Source organism: Jaculus jaculus, chromosome 3, assembly GCF_020740685.1.
Source record: "Jaculus jaculus isolate mJacJac1 chromosome 3, mJacJac1.mat.Y.cur, whole genome shotgun sequence".
NCBI lineage: Eukaryota > Metazoa > Chordata > Mammalia > Rodentia > Dipodidae > Jaculus > Jaculus jaculus.
In genome coordinates, this window is record NC_059104.1 from 114,899,883 (window position 1) to 114,919,647 (window position 19,765).

The 19,765-nt window shown below is 40.9% G+C and overlaps 1 protein-coding gene across 2 annotated transcripts in view; it reads right to left on the bottom strand.

Moving 5' to 3' along the window:
• Positions 1–19,765, bottom strand: part of Cfap300 (cilia and flagella associated protein 300) — a 65,422-nt gene that overhangs the window by 8,541 nt on the left and 37,116 nt on the right. For both annotated transcript variants that reach the window (XM_045146161.1, XM_045146162.1), the window contains exons 4-5: positions 12,908–13,074; positions 8,745–8,917 (exon numbers count right to left, since the gene is read on the bottom strand). In XM_045146161.1, coding sequence (XP_045002096.1) covers positions 8,745–8,917; positions 12,908–13,074 — 340 coding nt within the window. The remainder of the gene's footprint in view (positions 1–8,744; positions 8,918–12,907; positions 13,075–19,765) is intronic.

Below are 19,765 nucleotides of genomic sequence, written 5' to 3' on the forward strand. Positions count from 1 at the left end.
CACTTTCCCATTTGAAATTCCATTAGAAATTCTTAAGTATGTTTAAACTTGTACCATGGAGAGACCTATTTAATGGTTCTTGAAGAAAAGTATTTTTGCAATTTGGCAGGTCTCTTTCCTAGCCTTCTCTATAATGACAGACTTGGGCTGTCATCCTGTAAATTGGAAACAGCTTTTCCTCTTCTTTGTTCCTCTTGAATTTCATTCTACTAAGATGTTCCTAACTTCAGGCTGATCCTGTTTCTTTTCTTTCTTTCTTTCTTTTTTTTTTTTTTTTTTTTTGAGGTAGTGTCTCACTCTAGCCCAGGCTGACCTATACTTCACTATGTAGTCTCAAGACTGGCTGTGAACTCATGGCAGTCCTAACTCTGCCTCCCGAGTGTTGGGATCAAAAGCGTGTGCCACCACACCCAGACCTGTTTCATAATCAACTACTAAAGTAAATTCTAGGGGCCTGAGAGATTGCTCAGCAGTTATGGCACTTGCCTGCGAAATCTAACAACCCAGGTTAAATTCTCCAGTACCCACAAAAAGCCATCATTTGCAGAGGCTGGAGGTCCTAGCACACACATTATCCTCTCCCCCCCACTTCTCTGTTTTTTTTTTTCTTTTTAATTTTTATTAACATTTTCCATGATTATAAAATATATGCCATGGTAATTCCCTCCCTCCCCACCCCCACACTTTCCCATTTGAAATTCCATTCTCCATCATATTACCTCCACATTACAATCATTGTAATTACATATATACAATATCAACCTATTAAGTATCCTCCGCCCTTCCTTTCTCTACCCTTTATGTCTCCTTTTTAACTTACTGGCCTCTGCTACTAAGTATTTTCATTCTCACGCAGAAGCCCAGTCATCTGTAGCTAGGATCCACATATGAGAGAGAACATGTGGCGCTTGGCTTTCTGGGCCTGGGTTACCTCACTTAGTATAATACTTTTCAGGTCCATCCATTTTTCTGCAAATTTCATAACTTCATTTTTCTTTACCGCTGAGTAGAACTCCATTGTATAAATGTGCCACATCTTCATTATCCACTCATCTGTTGAGGGACATCTAGGCTGGTTCCATTTCCCAGCTATTATAAATTGAGCAGCAATAAACATGGTTGAGCATGTACTTCTAAGGAAATGAGATGAGTCCTTTGGATATATGCCTAGGAGTGCTATAGCTGGGTCATATGGTAGATCAATCTCTAGCTGTTTTAGGAACCTCCACAGTTTTCCACAATGGCTGGACCAGATTGCATTCCTACCAGCAGTGCAGAAGGGTACCTTTTTTTCCACATCCCCGCCAACATTTATGATCATTTGTTTTCATGATGGTGGCCAATCTGACAGGAGTGAGATGGAATCTCAATGTAGTTTTAATCTGCATTTCCCTGATGACTAGTGACGTAGAACATTTTTTTAGATGCTTATATGCCATTCGTATTTCTTCCTTTGAGAACTCTCTATTTAGCTCCTTAGCCCATTTTTTGATTGGCTTGTTTGATTCCTTATTATTTAACTTTTTGAGTTCTTTGTATATCCTAGATATTAATCCTTTATCAGATATATAGCTGGCGAAGATTTTTTCCCATTCTGTAGGTTGCCTCTTTGCTTTTTTCACTGTGTCCTTTGCGGTGCAAAATCTTTGTAATTTCATTAGGTCCCAGTGGTTAATCTGTGGTTTTATTGCCTGAGCAGTTGGGGTGGTATTCAGAAAGTCTTTGCCAAGACCAATATGTTGAAGGGTTTCCCCTACTTTTTCCTCTAGCAGTTTCAGAGTTTCCGGTCTGATGTTAAGGTCTCTAATCTATTTGGACTTAATTCTTGTGCATGGAGAGAGAGAAGAATCGATTTTCATCCTTCTGCAGATATATATCAAGTTTTCAAAACACCATTTGCTGAAGAGGCTGTCTCTTCTCCAATGAGTATTTTTGGCATTTTTATCGAATATCAGGTGGCTATAGTTACTTGGGCTTACATCTGGGTCCTCTATTCTGTTCCACTGATCTATATGTCTGTTTTTGTGCCACTACCATGCTGTTTTTGTTACTATGGCTCTGTAGTATAGGTTAAAATCAAGTATGGTGATACCACCAGCCTCTTTTTTGTTGCTCAGTATTATTTTAGATATTCGAGGTTTTTTGTGATTCCAAATGAATTTTTGGATTGTTTTTTCTATTTCCATGAAGAAAGCCTTTGGAATTTTGATAGGGATTGCATTAAATGTGTAGATTGCTTTAGGTAAGATTGCCATTTTCACAATATTGATTCTTCCAATCCAGGAACAAGGGATGTTTCTCCACTTTCTAATGTCTTCTGCAATTTCTCGCTTGAGTGTTTTAAAGTTCTCATTGTATAGATTCTTTACTTCCTTGGTTAGGTTTATTCCAAGGTATTTTATTTATTTATTTATTTTTGATGCAATTGTGAATGGGAGTGATTTTCTGATTTCATCCTCTGTGTGTTTGTTGTTAGCATATATGAAGGCTACTGACTTCTGTGTATTTATTTTGTATCCTGCTACATTGCTGTAGGTTTTGATCAGCTCTAACAGCTTTTTAGTAGAGTCTTTAGGGTCCTTTATGTATAGAATCATGTCATCTGCAAATAATGATAACTTGATTTCTTCCTTTCCAATTTGTATCCCTTTTATGTGTGTCTCTTGCCTTATTGCTATGGCTAAGACTTCCAAAACTATATTAAATAAAAGTGGGGACAGTGGACACCCTTGTCTTGTTCCTGCTTTTAGTGGAAAAGCTTCCAGTTTTTCCCCATTTAGTAATATGTTGGCTGTAGGCTTGTCATAAATAGCCTTTATTATATTGAGATATGTTCCTTCTATTCCCAGTCTCTGTAGGACTTTTATCATGAAGGGATGTTGGATTTTGTCAAATGCTTTCTCTGCATCTAATGAGACGATCATGTGAATTTTGTCCTTCAACCCGTTTATGTAATGTATTACATTTATAGATTTGCGTATGTTGAACCATCCCTGCATCTCTGGGATAAAGCCTACTTGGTCAGGGTGAATGATCTTTTTGATATATTCTTGTATTCTGTTTGCCAATATTTTGTTGAGAATTTTTGCATCTATATTCATGAGAGAGATTGGTCTGTAATTTTCTTTTTTTGTTCTATCTTTGCCTGGTTTTGGTATCAGGGTGATGCTGGCCTCATAGAAGGAGTTTGGTAGAATTCCTTCTTTTTCTATTTCCTGGAAAAGCTTAAGAAGCAATGGTGTTAGCTCTTCCTTAAAAGTCTGGTAAAATTCAGCAGTGAATCCATCCGGGCCTGGGATTTTTTTAGTTGCGAGATTATTGATAACTGTTCAGATCTCCATGTTTGTTATAGGTCTATTTAAGTGATTAATCTCATTTTGATTTAATTTAGGTAAGTCATATAGATCAAGGAAATCATCCATTTCTTTCAGATTTTCATACTTTGTGGAGTATATGCTTTTATAGTATGTCCCTATGATTTTTTGAATTTCTCTGGAATCTGTTGTGATGTTACCTTGTTCATCTCTGATTTTATTAATTTGTGTCTCTTCTCTCTTTCTTTTGGTCAGATTTGCTAAGGGTTTATCAATCTTGTTTATCCTTTCAAAGAACCAACTCTTTGTTTCATTAATTCTTTGGATTGTTCTTTTTGTTTCTATTTCATTAATTTCTGCCCTAATCTTTATTATTTCTTCCCGTCTACTGATTTTTGGTTTGCCTTGTTCTTCTTTTGCCAAGGCTTTAAGGCGAAGCATTAGGTCGTTTACTTGCGACCTTTCTAATTTCTTAACATAGGCACTCAAGGCTATAAATTTACCTCCTAGAACTGCCTTCATTGTGTCCCAGAGATTTTGGTATGTTGTGTTCTCATTATCATTTGACTCTATAAATTTTTTGATTTCCTTCTTGATTTCTTCATTGACCCATTCATCATTTAGTATTGTATTGTTTAGTTTCCATGATTTTGTGTATGCTCTATAGCCTTTCTTGCTACTGATTTGTAGTTTAATTCCATTGTGGTCAGATAGAATGCAAGGAATTATTTCAATTTTCCTGAATTTGTTAAGATTGCTTTGTGTCCTAATATGATCTATTTTAGAGAATGTTCCATGTGCTGCTGAAAAGAATGTATATTCTGCAGCCTTTGGATGAAATGTCCTGTATATATCTGTTAAGTCCATTCCTTCTATGACCTCACTTAGTCCAGATGCCTCTCTGTTTATTCTTTCCCGGGATGACCTGTCAATTGATGAGAGTGGGGTGTTAAAGTCACCCACCACCACTGTGTTTGGTGTTATCTGTGACCTTAGTTCTAATAGTGTTTGTTTGACAAATTTGGGGACCCCCATGTTAGGTGCATATATGTTTAGGATTGTAATGTCCTCCTGTTGGAGTGTGCCCTTAATCATTATAAAGTGACCTTCCTTATCTTTCTTGACTAACGTCGGACTAAAGTCTACCCTGTCTGATATTAGGATAGCAACCACTGCTTGTTTTCTAGGCCCATTTGCTTGAAACACCGTCTTCCAACCTTTCACCCTAAGACAATGTCTATCCTTTGTAGAAAGGTGAGTTTCTTGGAGACAACAAATTGTAGGATCCTGCTTTTTAACCCAGTCTGCAAATCTATGTCTTTTCGTTGGGGCATTGAGGCCGTTGATATTAAGAGATATTATTGAAAGGTGTGTATTTTTGTTTGCCATTTTTGCGTGTGTGTGTGTGTTTCTGGTTCTACCTGCGCTCTCTTCTGTTAACTAGTATTTGAGTATTGCTTGTTTTTTCTAGGTTCCTTATATGTGTGCTTTTCCTTTTCTTCAGCATGGAGGATTCTATCAAGTATTTTCTGTAGAGCTGGTTTTGTCTTCAAATACTCCTTTAACCTGCTTTTGTCATGGAATGTCTTTATTTATTTCTCCATCTATTTGAATGGATAACTTTGCAGGATAAAGTAACCTTGGTTGACAGTTGTTATCTTTCAGAACTTGGAATATATCACTCCAAGCCCTTCTGGCTTTAAAAGTTTGTGTGAATAATCTGCTGTAATCCTGATGGGCTTGCTTTTGTAGGTAACTTGATTTTTCTCTCTAACTGCTTTCAATATTTTTTCTTTGGTTTGTGTGTTTGGAAGTTTGATTATAATATGGCGAGGAGAGGTTCTTTCTGGGTTTTGTCTGGCTGGGGTTCTAAAGGCTTCCTGTATCTGCATTGGCACCTCTTTCCCAATTTGGGGGAAATTTTCTTCTATGATTTTGTTGAAGACGCCTACTATGCCTCTGGAGTGGAGTTCTTCTCCTTCTACTATGCCCTGAATTCTTATATTGGATCTTTTCATAGTGTCCCGAATATCTTGAAATTCCCACTCATACTTTTCTATAAGTTTGTCTTTCTCTTTATTGGACTGCATTAGGTCTGCCACCTCGTCTTCTAGCTTAGATATTCTGTCCTCTCCCTCATCCATCCGACTGGTGAGATTTTCTACAGAGTTTTTTATTTCATTAACTGTGTTCTTCATTGCTAGTAATTCTGACTGGTTTTTCTTTATTATTTCTATTTCCTTATTTATGTCTTGTATTGCCTTCTTTATTTCATGAAATTGGTGTCCTGCATCTTCTTTGATTCCTTTGATTTCCTCTTTAAGTTCCTCTTTGACTCCTTTGATTTGTTCTCTGACTTCTTTGAACATATTTACAATCATTCTTTTGTACTCTTTCAGGCATTTCCTCTAACTCTTTCTCACTGGAAGACATTTCTGATGCATTAATACTTTTAGGTGGGTTTATATCGTCTTGCTTTTTAGTGTTTCTTGTGTTATAATGTATATATTTTTGCATCTTGGATTAAGTTAATGCTTGGATTTTCTAGCTAGCTGTGTATTCTTAGCTGTATCAATTGATTTGATGTAATATATTTTCAGGGTAGGACCTTAAGGTTTAGGTTTGGCTGTTAAGACTCTCAGAGTATCTACAAAGATGTTCTTAGGGGTTGAGTTTCCCTGCTATAGGAGTATTCAAGCAGGCTGAGTGGAATAAAATACAGGTAGATTCTAAAATTTAACTAAACACTGTACACATTCAATCAAAAACAGCCCCAAGTATGTATGCAAGAGTAGTTATTATAATGACCAGATCCTCTATCAACAAAGAGGTTAAGATTTCTGGTCTGTTGAGGGATCCAAGTCAGCTTGCGACCAAGTGAGACCCTTCCCTGGTGCAATCCCAGTTACCTTGGATGATTTTGGTCTCAGTCAAGTTGCTGCCTGGGTCGTCAGGCTGCTGTTCTGATTTCTGGAGCTGGGCACTTGCTTTTCCTGCGGGGCAAACCGAGCCTGGCAAGTGTGGCCCTGCAGATCAGCACCCCTGCTGCTGGAACTGCTGCTGCTCAGGCTGCCCCTGCTGGGACTGTAGCCACTGCTGCTGAAGGTGTTGCTGCTGGACCCACCGCTGCTGCTGCCTCTGCTGCTGCTGTAGCTGCCACTGCTGGAGACACCACTGCTGCTGAAGCTGCTGCTGCTGTGTCCCCTGCCGCTGCTCCCCCTGAAGCTGCTGCTGCCGAGTCTGCTGCTGCTGCCACTCCTGGGTCTGCTGCTGCTGGGGCCGCTGTTACTGGTGCTGGAGCCACTGATGTTGCTGCCGAACTCTGCTCCTGCTTGGGTCCCGCTGTTGGCGTGGCTGGGTCCCGGGCCGCTGCTCTGTTTGCCAGAGCTGGGCTCAGGCGGTGGGGGAGGGGAGGGAGCCGCAGCTGCTCTGGTTCTCTCGCTGCTCCAAACGTTCTTCTACCTCACGGTCTGCTCCTCCATTGCTCGCTGCCGCTCTCCCCTCACATTTCCCGAGTTGCGGAGAGCGCGGTGTGAGGGAAAGCTCCGGCACCTGGCTTTTCCTGCGGCTGGAGCCGAGTATGGCGGCTTTCTGGTGCGCCACAGCTGTGGCAGTTGGCCGAGCTGCCGGAGCCACTTTTCTCGCCTGTGCAGGCTCTGGATGCTCTGGAACTCTTCTACTTCTCTGCTGCCGCTTCAATTTCCTATACACCTCACTTTTTAGTAAAAGTGTGTATTTTGCTGAGTTTTTTTGGTCTTTTTCCCCCTAGGCTGCTTTGGCGTGGTACCTACGTCACCATCTTAACCGGAAGTCCCCTCTCTTATGTTTTTTTGAGGTAGGGTTTCACTCTAGCTCAGGCTGACTTGGAATTCAGTAGGTAGTCTCAGGGTGGCCTCAAACTCATGGTGATTCTCCTACCTTTGCCTTCCAAGTGCTGGGATTAAAGGTGTGCACAACCATGCCCGGCTCTCTTTTTTAATAAAAAAGAATTAAAAAAAGTAAATTGTAATGGGAAGATACTTGGCACAAAATAATTTAAAAGCCAAGAATGGTGGCTCACTGTTAATCCCAGAACTTGAAAGACAGGTAGGATTACCATGAGTTCGAGGCTAATCTGAGCAACAGAGTGAGTTCCAGGTTAGTCTAGGTTAGAGTGAAACTCTGCTCCCCACCAGAAAAATAAATAAAAAAAAATGAAAAGGTTAAGATTACATTTAGGTGAAATTCTCCCACTTCTTTAGAAAAAGGTATTATTTTTCTTTTTTACTCTTAGTTGAGCAAATTCATCCTTTGGGATCATTCACGTTCCTTTGAGATTTAACAGGAGAAGGGGTGGATCAGGAGGCCTGGAAGAGGATTGTTGGTAATAAGGGACACAGTGGGTTATAAGGTGAAATGTGTAAACAAGGAGAAGAATGAGAGTATTAAAAACTAACAGGCTGGAGAGATGGCTGAGCAGTTAAAGTGCTTGCCTGCAAAGCCTAATGACTCAGGCTTTGATTCTCCAGTACCCACATAAATACAGATGAACAATGTGGTGCATGCATCTGGAGTCTGCAGTGGTTGGAGGGCCTGATGTGCTCATTCTCTCCACAGCCAGGAGTAGTGGAGCATGCCATCAATCCTAACACTCAGAGGCAGAGGTAGGAGGATCACTGTGAGTTCTAGGCTACATCATGAATAACAGGTCAGTTTGGGCTAGAGTGAGACCCTACCTCAAAAAACCAACCAAACAAAACAAATAGTCAAGGGATCTGGGTGTAATGACTTACCTCTGTGATACCAGCATTCAGTATGCTGAGACAGAAGGATTGTTGTAAATTTGAGGCCAGCCTGGCCTATATAGTGGGCTCCAGGCTAGCTTGGGCTATAATGTGACATTCTGTCTCAAAAAATAAAAAAAAATAAAACCAAAACTAAAATAAATCATGGTTGAGGATGTAGCTTAGTGACAGAGGATTTGTTTAACATTTATGAGGCCCTGAATTCGGTCCTCAACACTGCGAAGTGAACAAACAACAACAACAACAACAAAGCAAACAAGGGAAATCAAAAATTCTTTATAGGGCTGGAGAGATGGCTTAGCGGTTAAGACACCTGGCAAAACCAAAGGACCCAGGTTAGATTCTCCAGTACCCATGTAAAACCATGCAAAAGGTGATGCATTCACCTGGAGCTTGTTTGCAGTGGCTAGAGGCTCTGGTATCCTGGTTATCTCTCTCTTTCTCTCTCTAATACATAAATAAAATATTAAAAAAATAAAAACATAAAACAAAAATCCTTCTAGCCTAGAAGAGAGAGAAGGACATTGTAAGAGGAGAAAGGATTGTCTTCCATGATCATAGGAGATGCAGGGCAATTCCACCTGGTTAAATAATGTGCTTTCTCTATTAACTCGAGGTTTACATATTGTGACCACCAGATCCTTACCTCACCAGATCCTTATAGATCAGCTTTGCTGTTTCCAGGTATGGCTTCAGCACATCTTCATACTGACAAAGTGACCCACCAAGGCAAAGATGCTTAAACAGACAAAACAGGAACTCTTCTCTATCTGGCTGGCTGAATACTTCATATTTTTCTGAGTCTTCAACTAGCAAAACCTAAAGTCATAAAATTTATCTTAATGTAATAGTGATGCAGGATTTGTGGAGTTCATGAGGGGCCCCTTAATGCATGAACCCCAAGTTTGGGTTCTTTCCTACCCTTAATAAAGATGGACTCAAGAAGGATAAATTATGAATTATTATTAAGTTTATTTAGGAAGAAATAACAAATTGTGGGGTTTAGGAAACATGCTCTCATGCAGAAACACTGCAAAGTTTATAAGCTTCATTTAAGAGAAATTGAGATTGTTTGGGGAAAGACTGGAGCAGAGCTGCAAGCACATGGAGGGAGGTTAAACTGAGGCTTTCAAGGAAAGACTTAGGGCTGTAAGCATGAGCAGGACAGAACTTAGATGCATATGTAGGGAGACTTAGAACAAACATGGCATCTGCCACGTGCTTTCCTGTAGAGGGAAGTTAGGAGGGCAAACAGTGAGGCTCAAGGACGAATAAGAGGGAAAATATCAAAGCAGAAGCCATGAAATTCAAAGGAGAAATGAGTAGTGAAAAGTTACACTCATGGTTACCCCAAATTTAAGAAAACTACACAGGTAGGAGGCCTAGAGTTAGTGAGAGCATGTATGTGGTATATTTAGAGAGTAAGGGAAATATGCACATGGTAGATTCAGAGACCAGAGGAAAAATTATGCATGTAATCAAAGTAAGAAGTTACCCCAAGCTATAAAGCAGAAGCAAGCAGAAAAGTCCCCCAGACCAAGAAACTGTATTATACTCTTGAGCCTGTTCTCCCACCCAGCCAGGCCGGGTGAGGGGAAGCCATACTCATGTGTAACCCAAAGACAGAAGAGGCAGGCAGAGTCAGAGCAGAACAGAAAAGCAGAGTGTAGCTGACAGAGCTGGTGGAGGTAGTGACAGGAAAAAGATAGCAGCCTTTATAGGTAAGGGGAAGACACAATTGGTTTATAGATTTGGAGGGGAGATCCCAGAGCCAGCCCACCTGGGGCCAGCCCATCTAAGCAGTGAGCTAGACTGAGGACAGCAGGGGGCCCTGTACACCAGTCTTGATCAGACAGGAGTTCCATTATGCCAAGAGTTCCACTCCTGTGTCAGTGCGAATTGTCAGGCGGAATGGCATCTTCTGGTTCTCTCTGGGCCTCAATCTCTAACTGAAACTACCAAAAAAGAGCTAGCTTTTTCCTATTCTCCTCCAATATAACTCAAGGTTGTATTTTTTTTCTTCAGTTTTTGAAAGTTTCAATTTACAAGCTTAAAAGATAATTTTAGCCAGATGTGGTAGCCCTTGCCTAAAATCCTAAACATTCAGTAGGCAGAAAGAGGAACATCACTTTAAGGCCGGCTTGGTCCACGTAGCAAGTTCTAAGTTAGCCAGGGCTACAAAACAAGACCTTGTATCCAAACAATAAAACAAATATTAGGCTTATTTGTGTATTTTTGTGGTGCTGGGGTTCGCTCAAACTTAGGACCTTGCTTATGTTAGGAAAGTATTCTACAACTGAATTACACTTTTAATCCAATTTTAGGTTTAAGAACTAATCCTGACAACTGGGTATAGTGGTTGTGGTGGTTTGAATCAGATGAACCCTGTAAACTCATGTTTTGAATGCTTGGTCCCCAGCTGATGGCTATTTGGGAGGTAGAGCCTTGATGGAGGAGGTGTGTTTCTGGGGGCAGACTTAGGGGTAATATAGCCAGCTCCCCCTTGTAAGAACTTAGCTCACTCTCCTGCTGATATTTTCCACCTGCTGTAGCAGATGGGATGTCCAGTCTCTGCTCACGCCATGCTTTCCTCTGTCATCATGAAGCTTCCCGTAAGCCTCCTATCAGCTGTGTTTGGTAGAGTGCCTTATCCCAGCAATGCAAAGGTAACTACGCCCGTGGCTCACTTCTATAACTCTAGCATTGGGGAGAGTGAGGCAGAAGGATCATCTTGAGTTTGATGGGCTATATAGTATTTGCAGGCCAGCCTGGGCTATAGAGTAAGACCTTTTGTGGTCTGAAAACAAAATATGCCTCAAAAAGCAAACAAACAAAAAATTTTAAAAATCCCAGTGAGAACCAATGCTGAGACATTGTAGAGAGTAATCTGTGATCTGTACGAATTGATTTTTGCTTGTTTGGTTTTTCAAAGTAGGTTCTCACTGTAACTTAGGCTGACCTGGCAGTCACTTTGTAGTCCTAGGCTGGCCTCACACTCAGTGATTTGCCTACCACTGCCGCCTGAGTGCTGGGATTGAAGGGGTGCACCATCACACTGGGCTTGTACTTATTTTCCCTCAATTTTATTATTAGGTACTAATATTCAATGGAAAGAATGAATCAAACCTCAGAATGCAGTGTTGAAGCCTTCTCCCACTTTATGTATTTATTCTAATTTGTATATATGCCTGTGTGTGTGTGTGTGTGGGGGGGGTATTTGCTTGATTTTGACCAAATCTTGCTGAGTAGCCTTGCTTGGCCTGGAACATATTTTGTAGAACAGACTGATTTTGAACTTATGGTGATTCTCTTGCCTCTGCCTCCTGAGTGCTAGGATTATTGGAATGAGCCTAATTAATACTTTTACCTATTATTTCAGTACTATATTATTTATGTGTTAAATCACTTCAGTTTTGATTTAGAAATCGATGTGAGTATAATTAAACGGGAAATCTTCTCCCACCCACAAAGTCTCTTATATTTGTTTTTATCCAGACACTAAACACAAGCAGTTATTTTACAAACCCTTTATTTTACAGTGTTTGTTTTGCATATGGGGGTCTCACTCTATTGCTGAGGCTGGCCTTTGTCTCCTGGGCTTAAGTCATTTTCTAGTCTCAGCCTCTTGAGTAGCTGGGATTCTAGTATCTGGCTTGCTATTCCCCACTTTCAGACTTCTCTGAAAGTAGGGGCAAGGAGCTTGAGACCCATCTGTATGCCAGAGCAGATCAATGAGAGGGAGAAAGAGAGAGGGAGAGAGAGGGAGGGAGAGATAAAATGCTGAGATTAGCAGTACCCAAACAAAGGTAACCCAAACCAACAATTTTCTGAATGATAATTTCTGGGTTTTGAGACAGGGTCTCATACAGCCCAGGCTGGCTTCATACTTGGTTTTTAGCAAAGGATGAGCTTTAACTCCTAATCTTCTTGCCTGCACCTCCCAGGGGCTGGGATTACAGGTAGACGTAATCATGCCCAGTTTCCCAGGGATATTCTTAACATTCATTTGATGAAAAAGCCTGTCTCCAAGAAAATAGTCACTAATTAAATAGGCTATAGCTTCTCTAACTCTGCACTACTGACACATCATGTCAGACAACTTTGCTGTAAGAAGCTGTGTTCTAATGGCTCAGTGGATTAAGAGCTTGCTGCTCAAGCCTGCCTACTGGAGTTCAGAGTTCAATCCCCATGTCCCATGTAAAAAGCCAGAAGCTGTAATAGGCTTCTGTAATCTCAGCACTCTTGACAGTAAAATGGGAGGTAGAGACAGCAGAACTTCCCAGAAACTTCCATAGCAAAACACAATAGCAGAATGAGATTGAGAGAATCTCTCTGCTCAAATAGAGTAGAAAGGCAAGGACCAACTTGATCATTGTCCTCTGACCTCCATATGTGAGCTGTGGCTCATGCATGCCCTCACTCACATGAATGTGTACATATACACGACACACATACAAGAACTTTTTAAAAAAGAAACAATGAGCCAGGAGTGGTGGTGCATGCCTTTAATCCCAGCACTTGGGAGGCTGAGGTAGGGAGATCATCATGAGTTCAAGGCCACCCTGAGACTACAGAGTGAATTCCCAATCCAGCCTGAGCTAGGGTGAGACCCTACCTCAAAAAAAAAAAAAAAAAAGAAATATACAAGTAATTTTGTAAAGGTACTATTCAAGAAGAAATATTATCAATGTAATGATTAATATCCAATAGATTACTATATATTTTTGGTTTTAAGCAGGCTACAATTTTTGACATTTGGCATTTCCTTCAATAAAATTTCAATGTGAAATTTTAAAATTCTATACTTACTTTTCGTAATTCATCTGAAATGAAAAATGGGTCACAAAAAGAATCTAAACATTTAACAATATGCCCACTTTCTCGTACGATATCTTCGTCATATAACCGTTTAAAAAATGACATTGAAAGTAGTGTGCAAGGAACATTAACAGCTTCAATTTTTTTCACTTCAGTTCCTGAAATAAGATATTTGGAAAAAGTAGAGATGTAAATAATAATTTAGTATGTTGGGTTATTTCAGAAATAAATCACTATACAGAGATTCTAAGATGTAACAAAAGGGGAGACACACATACACACACAAATATATACATAAACATACATAGTTTATTTTTCAGATAGGGTCTCACTCTAGCCCAGGCTGGCCTTGAACTCTCAGTAATCCTCTTACCTCAGCCTCCTGAGTGCTGGGCTGAACATATACGCTACCACACTTGGTAGTGGTGATGTAGACTTTTGACATACAGTTAATGTAACTCCATAAGATTATAATGAAGGGGAAAAGTTCCTATTACCCAACTGATCCTATTGCTGTCAGAACAGCAGAGTACAGAAGGGCATTTCTCAACCCGACTGTATTGACAGTCATATACAAGTAAATCCCATACAATTAGATATATTGGCAATAACCATGTTCTGTATTTACTATACTTTCTTTTTTTATTTTCCTTTTGAGGTAGGGTCTAGCTCGATCACAGACTGACCTGGAATCCACTATGTAGTCTCACAGAGATCCTCCTACATCAGGCCTGTATTTATTATACTTTCTATTGTTATTTTAGAGTACATTCTTTTTAAAGTTTACTATAAAACTTCTTGTGTTAGCTGCTATAGCCTCTATATCTGTTTACTCAATTTCCTTGTTATAGCAAGAGGCCATGCTGAGTAACTGACACATACAATCTAGGTTTGTACAAACACACACTGAATTTGCACAATAACAAACTCACCTAATGATCCATTTTTCAAAACATTTCCTATTGTTAAGTAATGTATAAACTTTATTTAAAAGACACATTGGGGACTGGAGAGATGGCTTAGTGGTTAAGCACTTGCCTGTGAAGCCTAAGGACCCTGGTTCAAGGCTCAATTCCCCAGGACCCACGTTAGCCAGATGCACAAGGGGGGGGGCACATGCATCTGGAGTTTGTTTGCAGTGGCTAGAGGCCCTGGCATGCCCATTCTTTCTCTTTCTCTCTCTGTCTCTCTGCCTCATTCTTTCTCTGTCTGTGGCTCTTAAATAAATAAAAATAAACAACAAAAAAAAAAAGACACATTGGGCTAGGGATGTAGCTCAGTTGGTAGAGTTCTTGCTAGCATGCATGAAGCCTTGAGTTTGATCCCCAGCATAACATAAATTGGGTGTGGTGACACATGCCTATATTCCCAGCACTTAGGAGGTAGAAGCAGGAGAATCAGAAGTTCAAGATCATCTTTATCTACAAACATGTGACACTTTGTCTCAAAAAACAGACGAGGGCTGGAGAGATAGCTTAGTGGTTAAGGCATTTGCCTCCAAAACCAAAGGACCCAAGTTTGATTCCTCAGGACCCATGTAAACCAGATGAACAAGGGGATACATGCATCTGGAGTTGTTTGCAGTAACTAGAGGCTCTGGTATGCCCATCTTCCCCCTCTCGCTCTCAAATTAAAAAAAATATTAAAAAACCCGATGAGTTGGTATAAGGATTTTATTAAATTCTTGTGTGTCTTATCTTTATTATTATTGAAAGTTTGGAGCTCAGTGTGATGATTCATGTTTGTTGTTCCAGCATTCTGGAAGTTGAGGTAGGAAGATTGCCCTGAAAGGCCCAAGAATTCAGAAGCCCAGAAATACTATCACACTCCAAAGGGCGCTTAAGCGGGCCCCTGCATACCTCAAACTCCACGCTTTACTCTCTGTTGGAAGCAAGTAAAGAATCCCTCTTCTCATATATCAGAGCCTGCTCCTAATATAAAACTAGGTAAAAAGGGCATGAGATAGCCCTCAAGGATGGGAAATGAGTAATGAAATGAACCACTTATTTGGTTTCTGTAAATAGCCTGCACCATAAGCCTTAATAGCCCACACTGTAAGCCTTAGTAGCCCGCACCATAAGCCGTAGCAGCCTGCCTCAGACCACCAAGGTCAGAGGAGACTGATACCACACTCTGCTACCCCCACCCAAGGACCTGTGCAAATGCTGACCACCAAGGTCATAGAGACTGATACCACACTCTGCTACCCCCACCCAAGGACCTGCGCAAATGCTGACCACCAAGGTCATAGGAGACTGATTGGTCCATTAGGGGCTTGAACAAATTAAACTAATTGGCTTAGAAACTATGGAGTGGCACAAACTGACTGGCTCGCACCCCACGGGCTCCTGATGTTCAAAAAAAATGATTGGTCTAATGCACAGGCTTTGTTGGAAACCCTATAAAAACTGTCCTGTTCCTGCATTTGGGGCTCTGCAGTCCTCTACCCCTGTGCGGTGTATGACTGTGGGCCCCAGCACGCTTGGAATAAAATCCTCTTGCAGTTTGCATCAAGACCGCTTCTCGTGAGTGATCCGGGCAGAGCGTGGGGTCCCCACGTTGGGGTTCCTTCAGCCCCAAATTTCAGGGCAGCCTGGGATACACAGTGAAGTCTCGGGCCAGCATGGACTACAGGGTGAGATTCTATCTCATAAACATAAAAAAGTAGGTTGGAGAGATTGCTCAGTGGTTATAGGTACTTGCTTGCAAAGCCTGACTGCTTGAGTTCAGTTCCCCAGTACATACATAAAGCCAGATGCACAAAGTAGAGCACGTATCTGGAGTTTGTTTGCAGTGGCAGGAGGCCCTGGCACATCCATACTCACTCTCTCTGTGTCTACCTCTTTCTCTCTGTCTCCATCTCTCCTTAACTGAATTTTAAAAATATATAAAAAATTTTTAAATTAATTTATTTATTTGAGAGAGAGAGGCTGAGAGAAAGAGGCTGATAGAGAGGGAGAATGAGCACGCCAGGGCTTTGGCCACTGCAAACAAACTCCAGACGCATGTGCCACCCTGTGCATCTGGCTTATGTGGGATCTGGGGAATCGAACCTCTGTCTTATGGCTTTGCAGTCAAGCACCTTAACTGCTAAGCCATACCTCCATACCTGTAAATTTATTTTAAAGAAAATCTTACTATTTCAGGACTAGATGAACATAAACTAGAAAAAACTTGAAAATGAAACACATTTCTTTTGTGTTGGTAGGAATCTTAAATCACTATGAATGCATATTTCAAACTGCCTATAAAAATTTGCTTCTTGGGTTACAGATGGCTTAGCAGTTAAAGCGCTTGCTTGCAAATCCTAACCACCCTAGTTCATTTCCCCAGAACCTACATAAAGCCAGGTGTGCAAAGTGACACATGCATCTAGAGTCTGTTTGTAGTGGCTAGAGGCCCTGATGTGCCCATTCACTTTGCAGCCAGGGCTGGTGGCACACACCTTTAATCTCAGCACTCGGGAGGCAGAGGTTGGAGGATTGCTGAGTTTAAGGCCACCATGAGACTACACAGTGAATTCCATGTCAGCCTGGGCTCTAGCGATACTCTCCTCAAAAGACCAAAAAAAAAAAAAAAAAAAAAAATTACTTCTTGGGGCTGGAGAGATAGCTCAGCAGTTAAAAATGCTTGTTTGCAAAGCCTTGTAGCCTGGATTCAAATCCCCAGTACCCACACAACACCAGATACACAAACTGGCACATGCATCTGGAATTTGTCTGCAGTGGCAATAGGCCCTGGTGTGCCCATTCCTTCTCTCACTGTCTATCAATCATGTATCTGTGCTTGCAAATAAGTATTTTTAAAAATTGTTTCACCCATTCTCTCATTTTCTCTCTGCTTGCAAATAAATTTTTTTTTTGAAGTTAATAACACCTGACAAGCTAATTTATTCATTAATTGTTAAGCACATTATACAACAGCAATACATTGAACTGAACTCTTCAGGCTTAAAATTTTTATCCCAGTAAGATACCATTTAAAGTGTCTAAAGTAAAAGAAATAGGAAAGCAGTTTTAACATAAAAAGCCTAATTATTCAAATAAAACAGATTTTTTTGATAAGATATTCAGGAAATAATGGTCACATTTTCAAGAAAATGGTTCAAGTGGAAAATTGGAAAATAAAGCTGTGATAAATTTTTTTGAATGAATCAAGATTATATTTTTACTCAAAGGGATAATTATGAGGTAGAAATTCAACATAAAGAAACAAAATTATTATATAGTTCATTGAATCGAAGTATCTATTCTAATGGCGCAAATAAAATTTTTTTAAAAGTCTGACAAAATTTTTTTCTAAGCCAAGGTAAATATAAAAGCAGACCCTATTGGAGTTATAGATTGAGAAATCTGAAAATAATTGCATGTAAGTATTTTTGTCTTGTAGCTTTAGTTTTTCCCTCACTCAACTTTTCACCCTGTCCCAGGCTTGTTTCCTAAATTTATCTATCTATCTTTCTTTCTTTTTGGTTTTTCGAGGTAGGGCCTCACTCTAGCTCAGGCAGATCTGGAATTCACTATGCTATCTGAGGTGGCCTCGAACTAATGGTGATCCTCCTACCTCTGCCTCCCTAGTGCTGGGATTAAAGGCACGTGCTACAACGCCCAGCTTCTAAATTTATCTTTTAGGATCAGATTTCCTTTTCTATGAAGTTACAGAAAGTCACAATGAAGGCAATTATTTTATTATCTCAACCAATTTTCCTTTTCTATATACATTCACACATTCAGTTAGGTATACGGAAATGGTTTTCTGCTGTTCTCTAGGTATACCAGCTGGATTTGATGAGAGTACTAGGCATTAAACTGGGGACTTGCACATGCCAGGTGAGTACTCTACCAGTGAGTTTCACGCTCTGCCCCTGCTTGCTGTGCCTTTGACCTGGCAAGTCACTGGGCTTAAAAGTAATCTTGGCAGTTGTGTGCACTTCCTATTTTGACTGTCCACCTACAGACATGCTAGAACCTGTAGCTGTAGGTTATGATCCTGAACTGGCCTAGTATAGAAGCAAGTGGAGGCCTGAAGCCAGCAACTGTGTATGCTTCAGCAACTTCAAAAGCTGTGTTGCTAAGAGAAGCTCCTCTTGTTTCAGAGGCAAACCCTCTCAGGCATTAGATAAAATAAAAAGAAAACATATGATAGAGCTCTGAGCCCTGGCAAAAGACCAGAAAGAGCAGTGCAGGGCCTTATTTTGTTGTTTCTTTTTGTTGTGTCGCGGGGGGGTGGGGGGGGGGAAGGTGCATGTGGGTGAAGGATGCATGTACATGCACATGTGTGTATGTGCTTGTGGAAGCTGGAGTACAACCTCTGGTGGCATCCTCTGGAACCATCCATTTGTTTTGAGGTAGGGTTGCTCACTGGTTTAGAACTTGCCAGTTAGGCTAGGCTGACTGTCCAGTGTTTGTTTTTGTTTAATGTTTTTTGAGGTAGGGTCTCACTTTCAAGTAGGCTGACCTGGAACTCACTCTGTAGCCCTAGGCTGTCCTTGAACCCACAGTGATCCTCTTACCTCTGCCTCCTAAATGCTGGGTTTAAAGGCATGCACCACCACACCTGGCTCTGTATGTGTATTTTTTTATTATTTTGTTTTTTAAACAATATTTGAGAGACCAGCTGCTGCAAACAAACTCCAGATGCAAGTGCCACTTTGTGCATCTGGCTTACTTGGGTCCTGGGGAATCAGACCTGGGTCCTTTAGCCTTGCAAGTGACTTAACCTCCAAACCATCCCCTCCAGCCCCCTCAGTGTATTGTTTTTGAGACAAGGTCTTATTTAAACCAGGCTAGCCTTGAATTCAACATCCTATTGCCTCCTCCACACTATCACTATCATGTCATTTTATTAAGTCTGACTTGAGTATCAGAAGGCTTTGGATGGTGTAAAATAGTAATTAAATTCAAAATTAAATACTGATCTCTTAATCTATGGCATAAAAATAGAATTTGCTATTATGTCTCAGAATTCACATGGTGAAGCCCTAACTCTCAATGTAACAGTATTTACAGATAGGCCTGTGGGAAGGAATTATGGAGTGATGAGGCTGTGGGAGGTCACAAGGCTTCAAAGTATGAACGGGTATGGCAGCACACACTTTTAATCTCAGTGCTCTGGAGGCAGAGGTAAGAGGATCACTGTGAGTTTGAGGCCAGCCTGGGACTAGAGTCCCAGGTCAATCTGAGTTATAGTGAAAGAATCCCGGGAGGGGGACCCCACGCTCTGCCCGGATATGGCGACACCCCAAATCACTCATGAGAAGCGGTCTTGATGCAAACTGCAAGAGGATTTTATTTCAAGCGCGCTGGGGCCCACAGTCGTACACCGCACAGGGGTAGAGGACTGCAGAGCCCCGAATGCAGGAACGGGACAGTTTTATAGGGTTTCTAACAAAGCCTGTGCCTTAGACCAATCATTTTTTAATGTGAGGAGCCCACAGGGTGTGAGCCAGTTTGTGCCACCCCATAGTTTCTAAGCCAATTAGTTTAATTTGTTCAAGCCCCTCGTGGACCAATCATTCTCTTATGACCTTGGAGGTCAGCATTTGCGCATTTCCTTAGGTGGGGGTAGCAGAGTATGGTATCAGCCTCCTATGACCTTGGTGGTCTGAGGCAGGCTGCTACAGCTTATGGTGCGAGCTACTAAGGCTTACAGTGTGGGCTATTAAGGCTTATGGTACAGGCTATTTACAGAAACAAAATAAGTGGTTCACTTCATTACTCATTTCCCATCCTTGAGGGCTATCTCATGCCCTTTTTACCTAGTTTTATATTAGGAGCGGGCTCTGATATAATGAGAAGAGGGATTCTTTACTTGCTTCCAACAGAGAGTAAAGCGTGGAGTTTGAGGTAT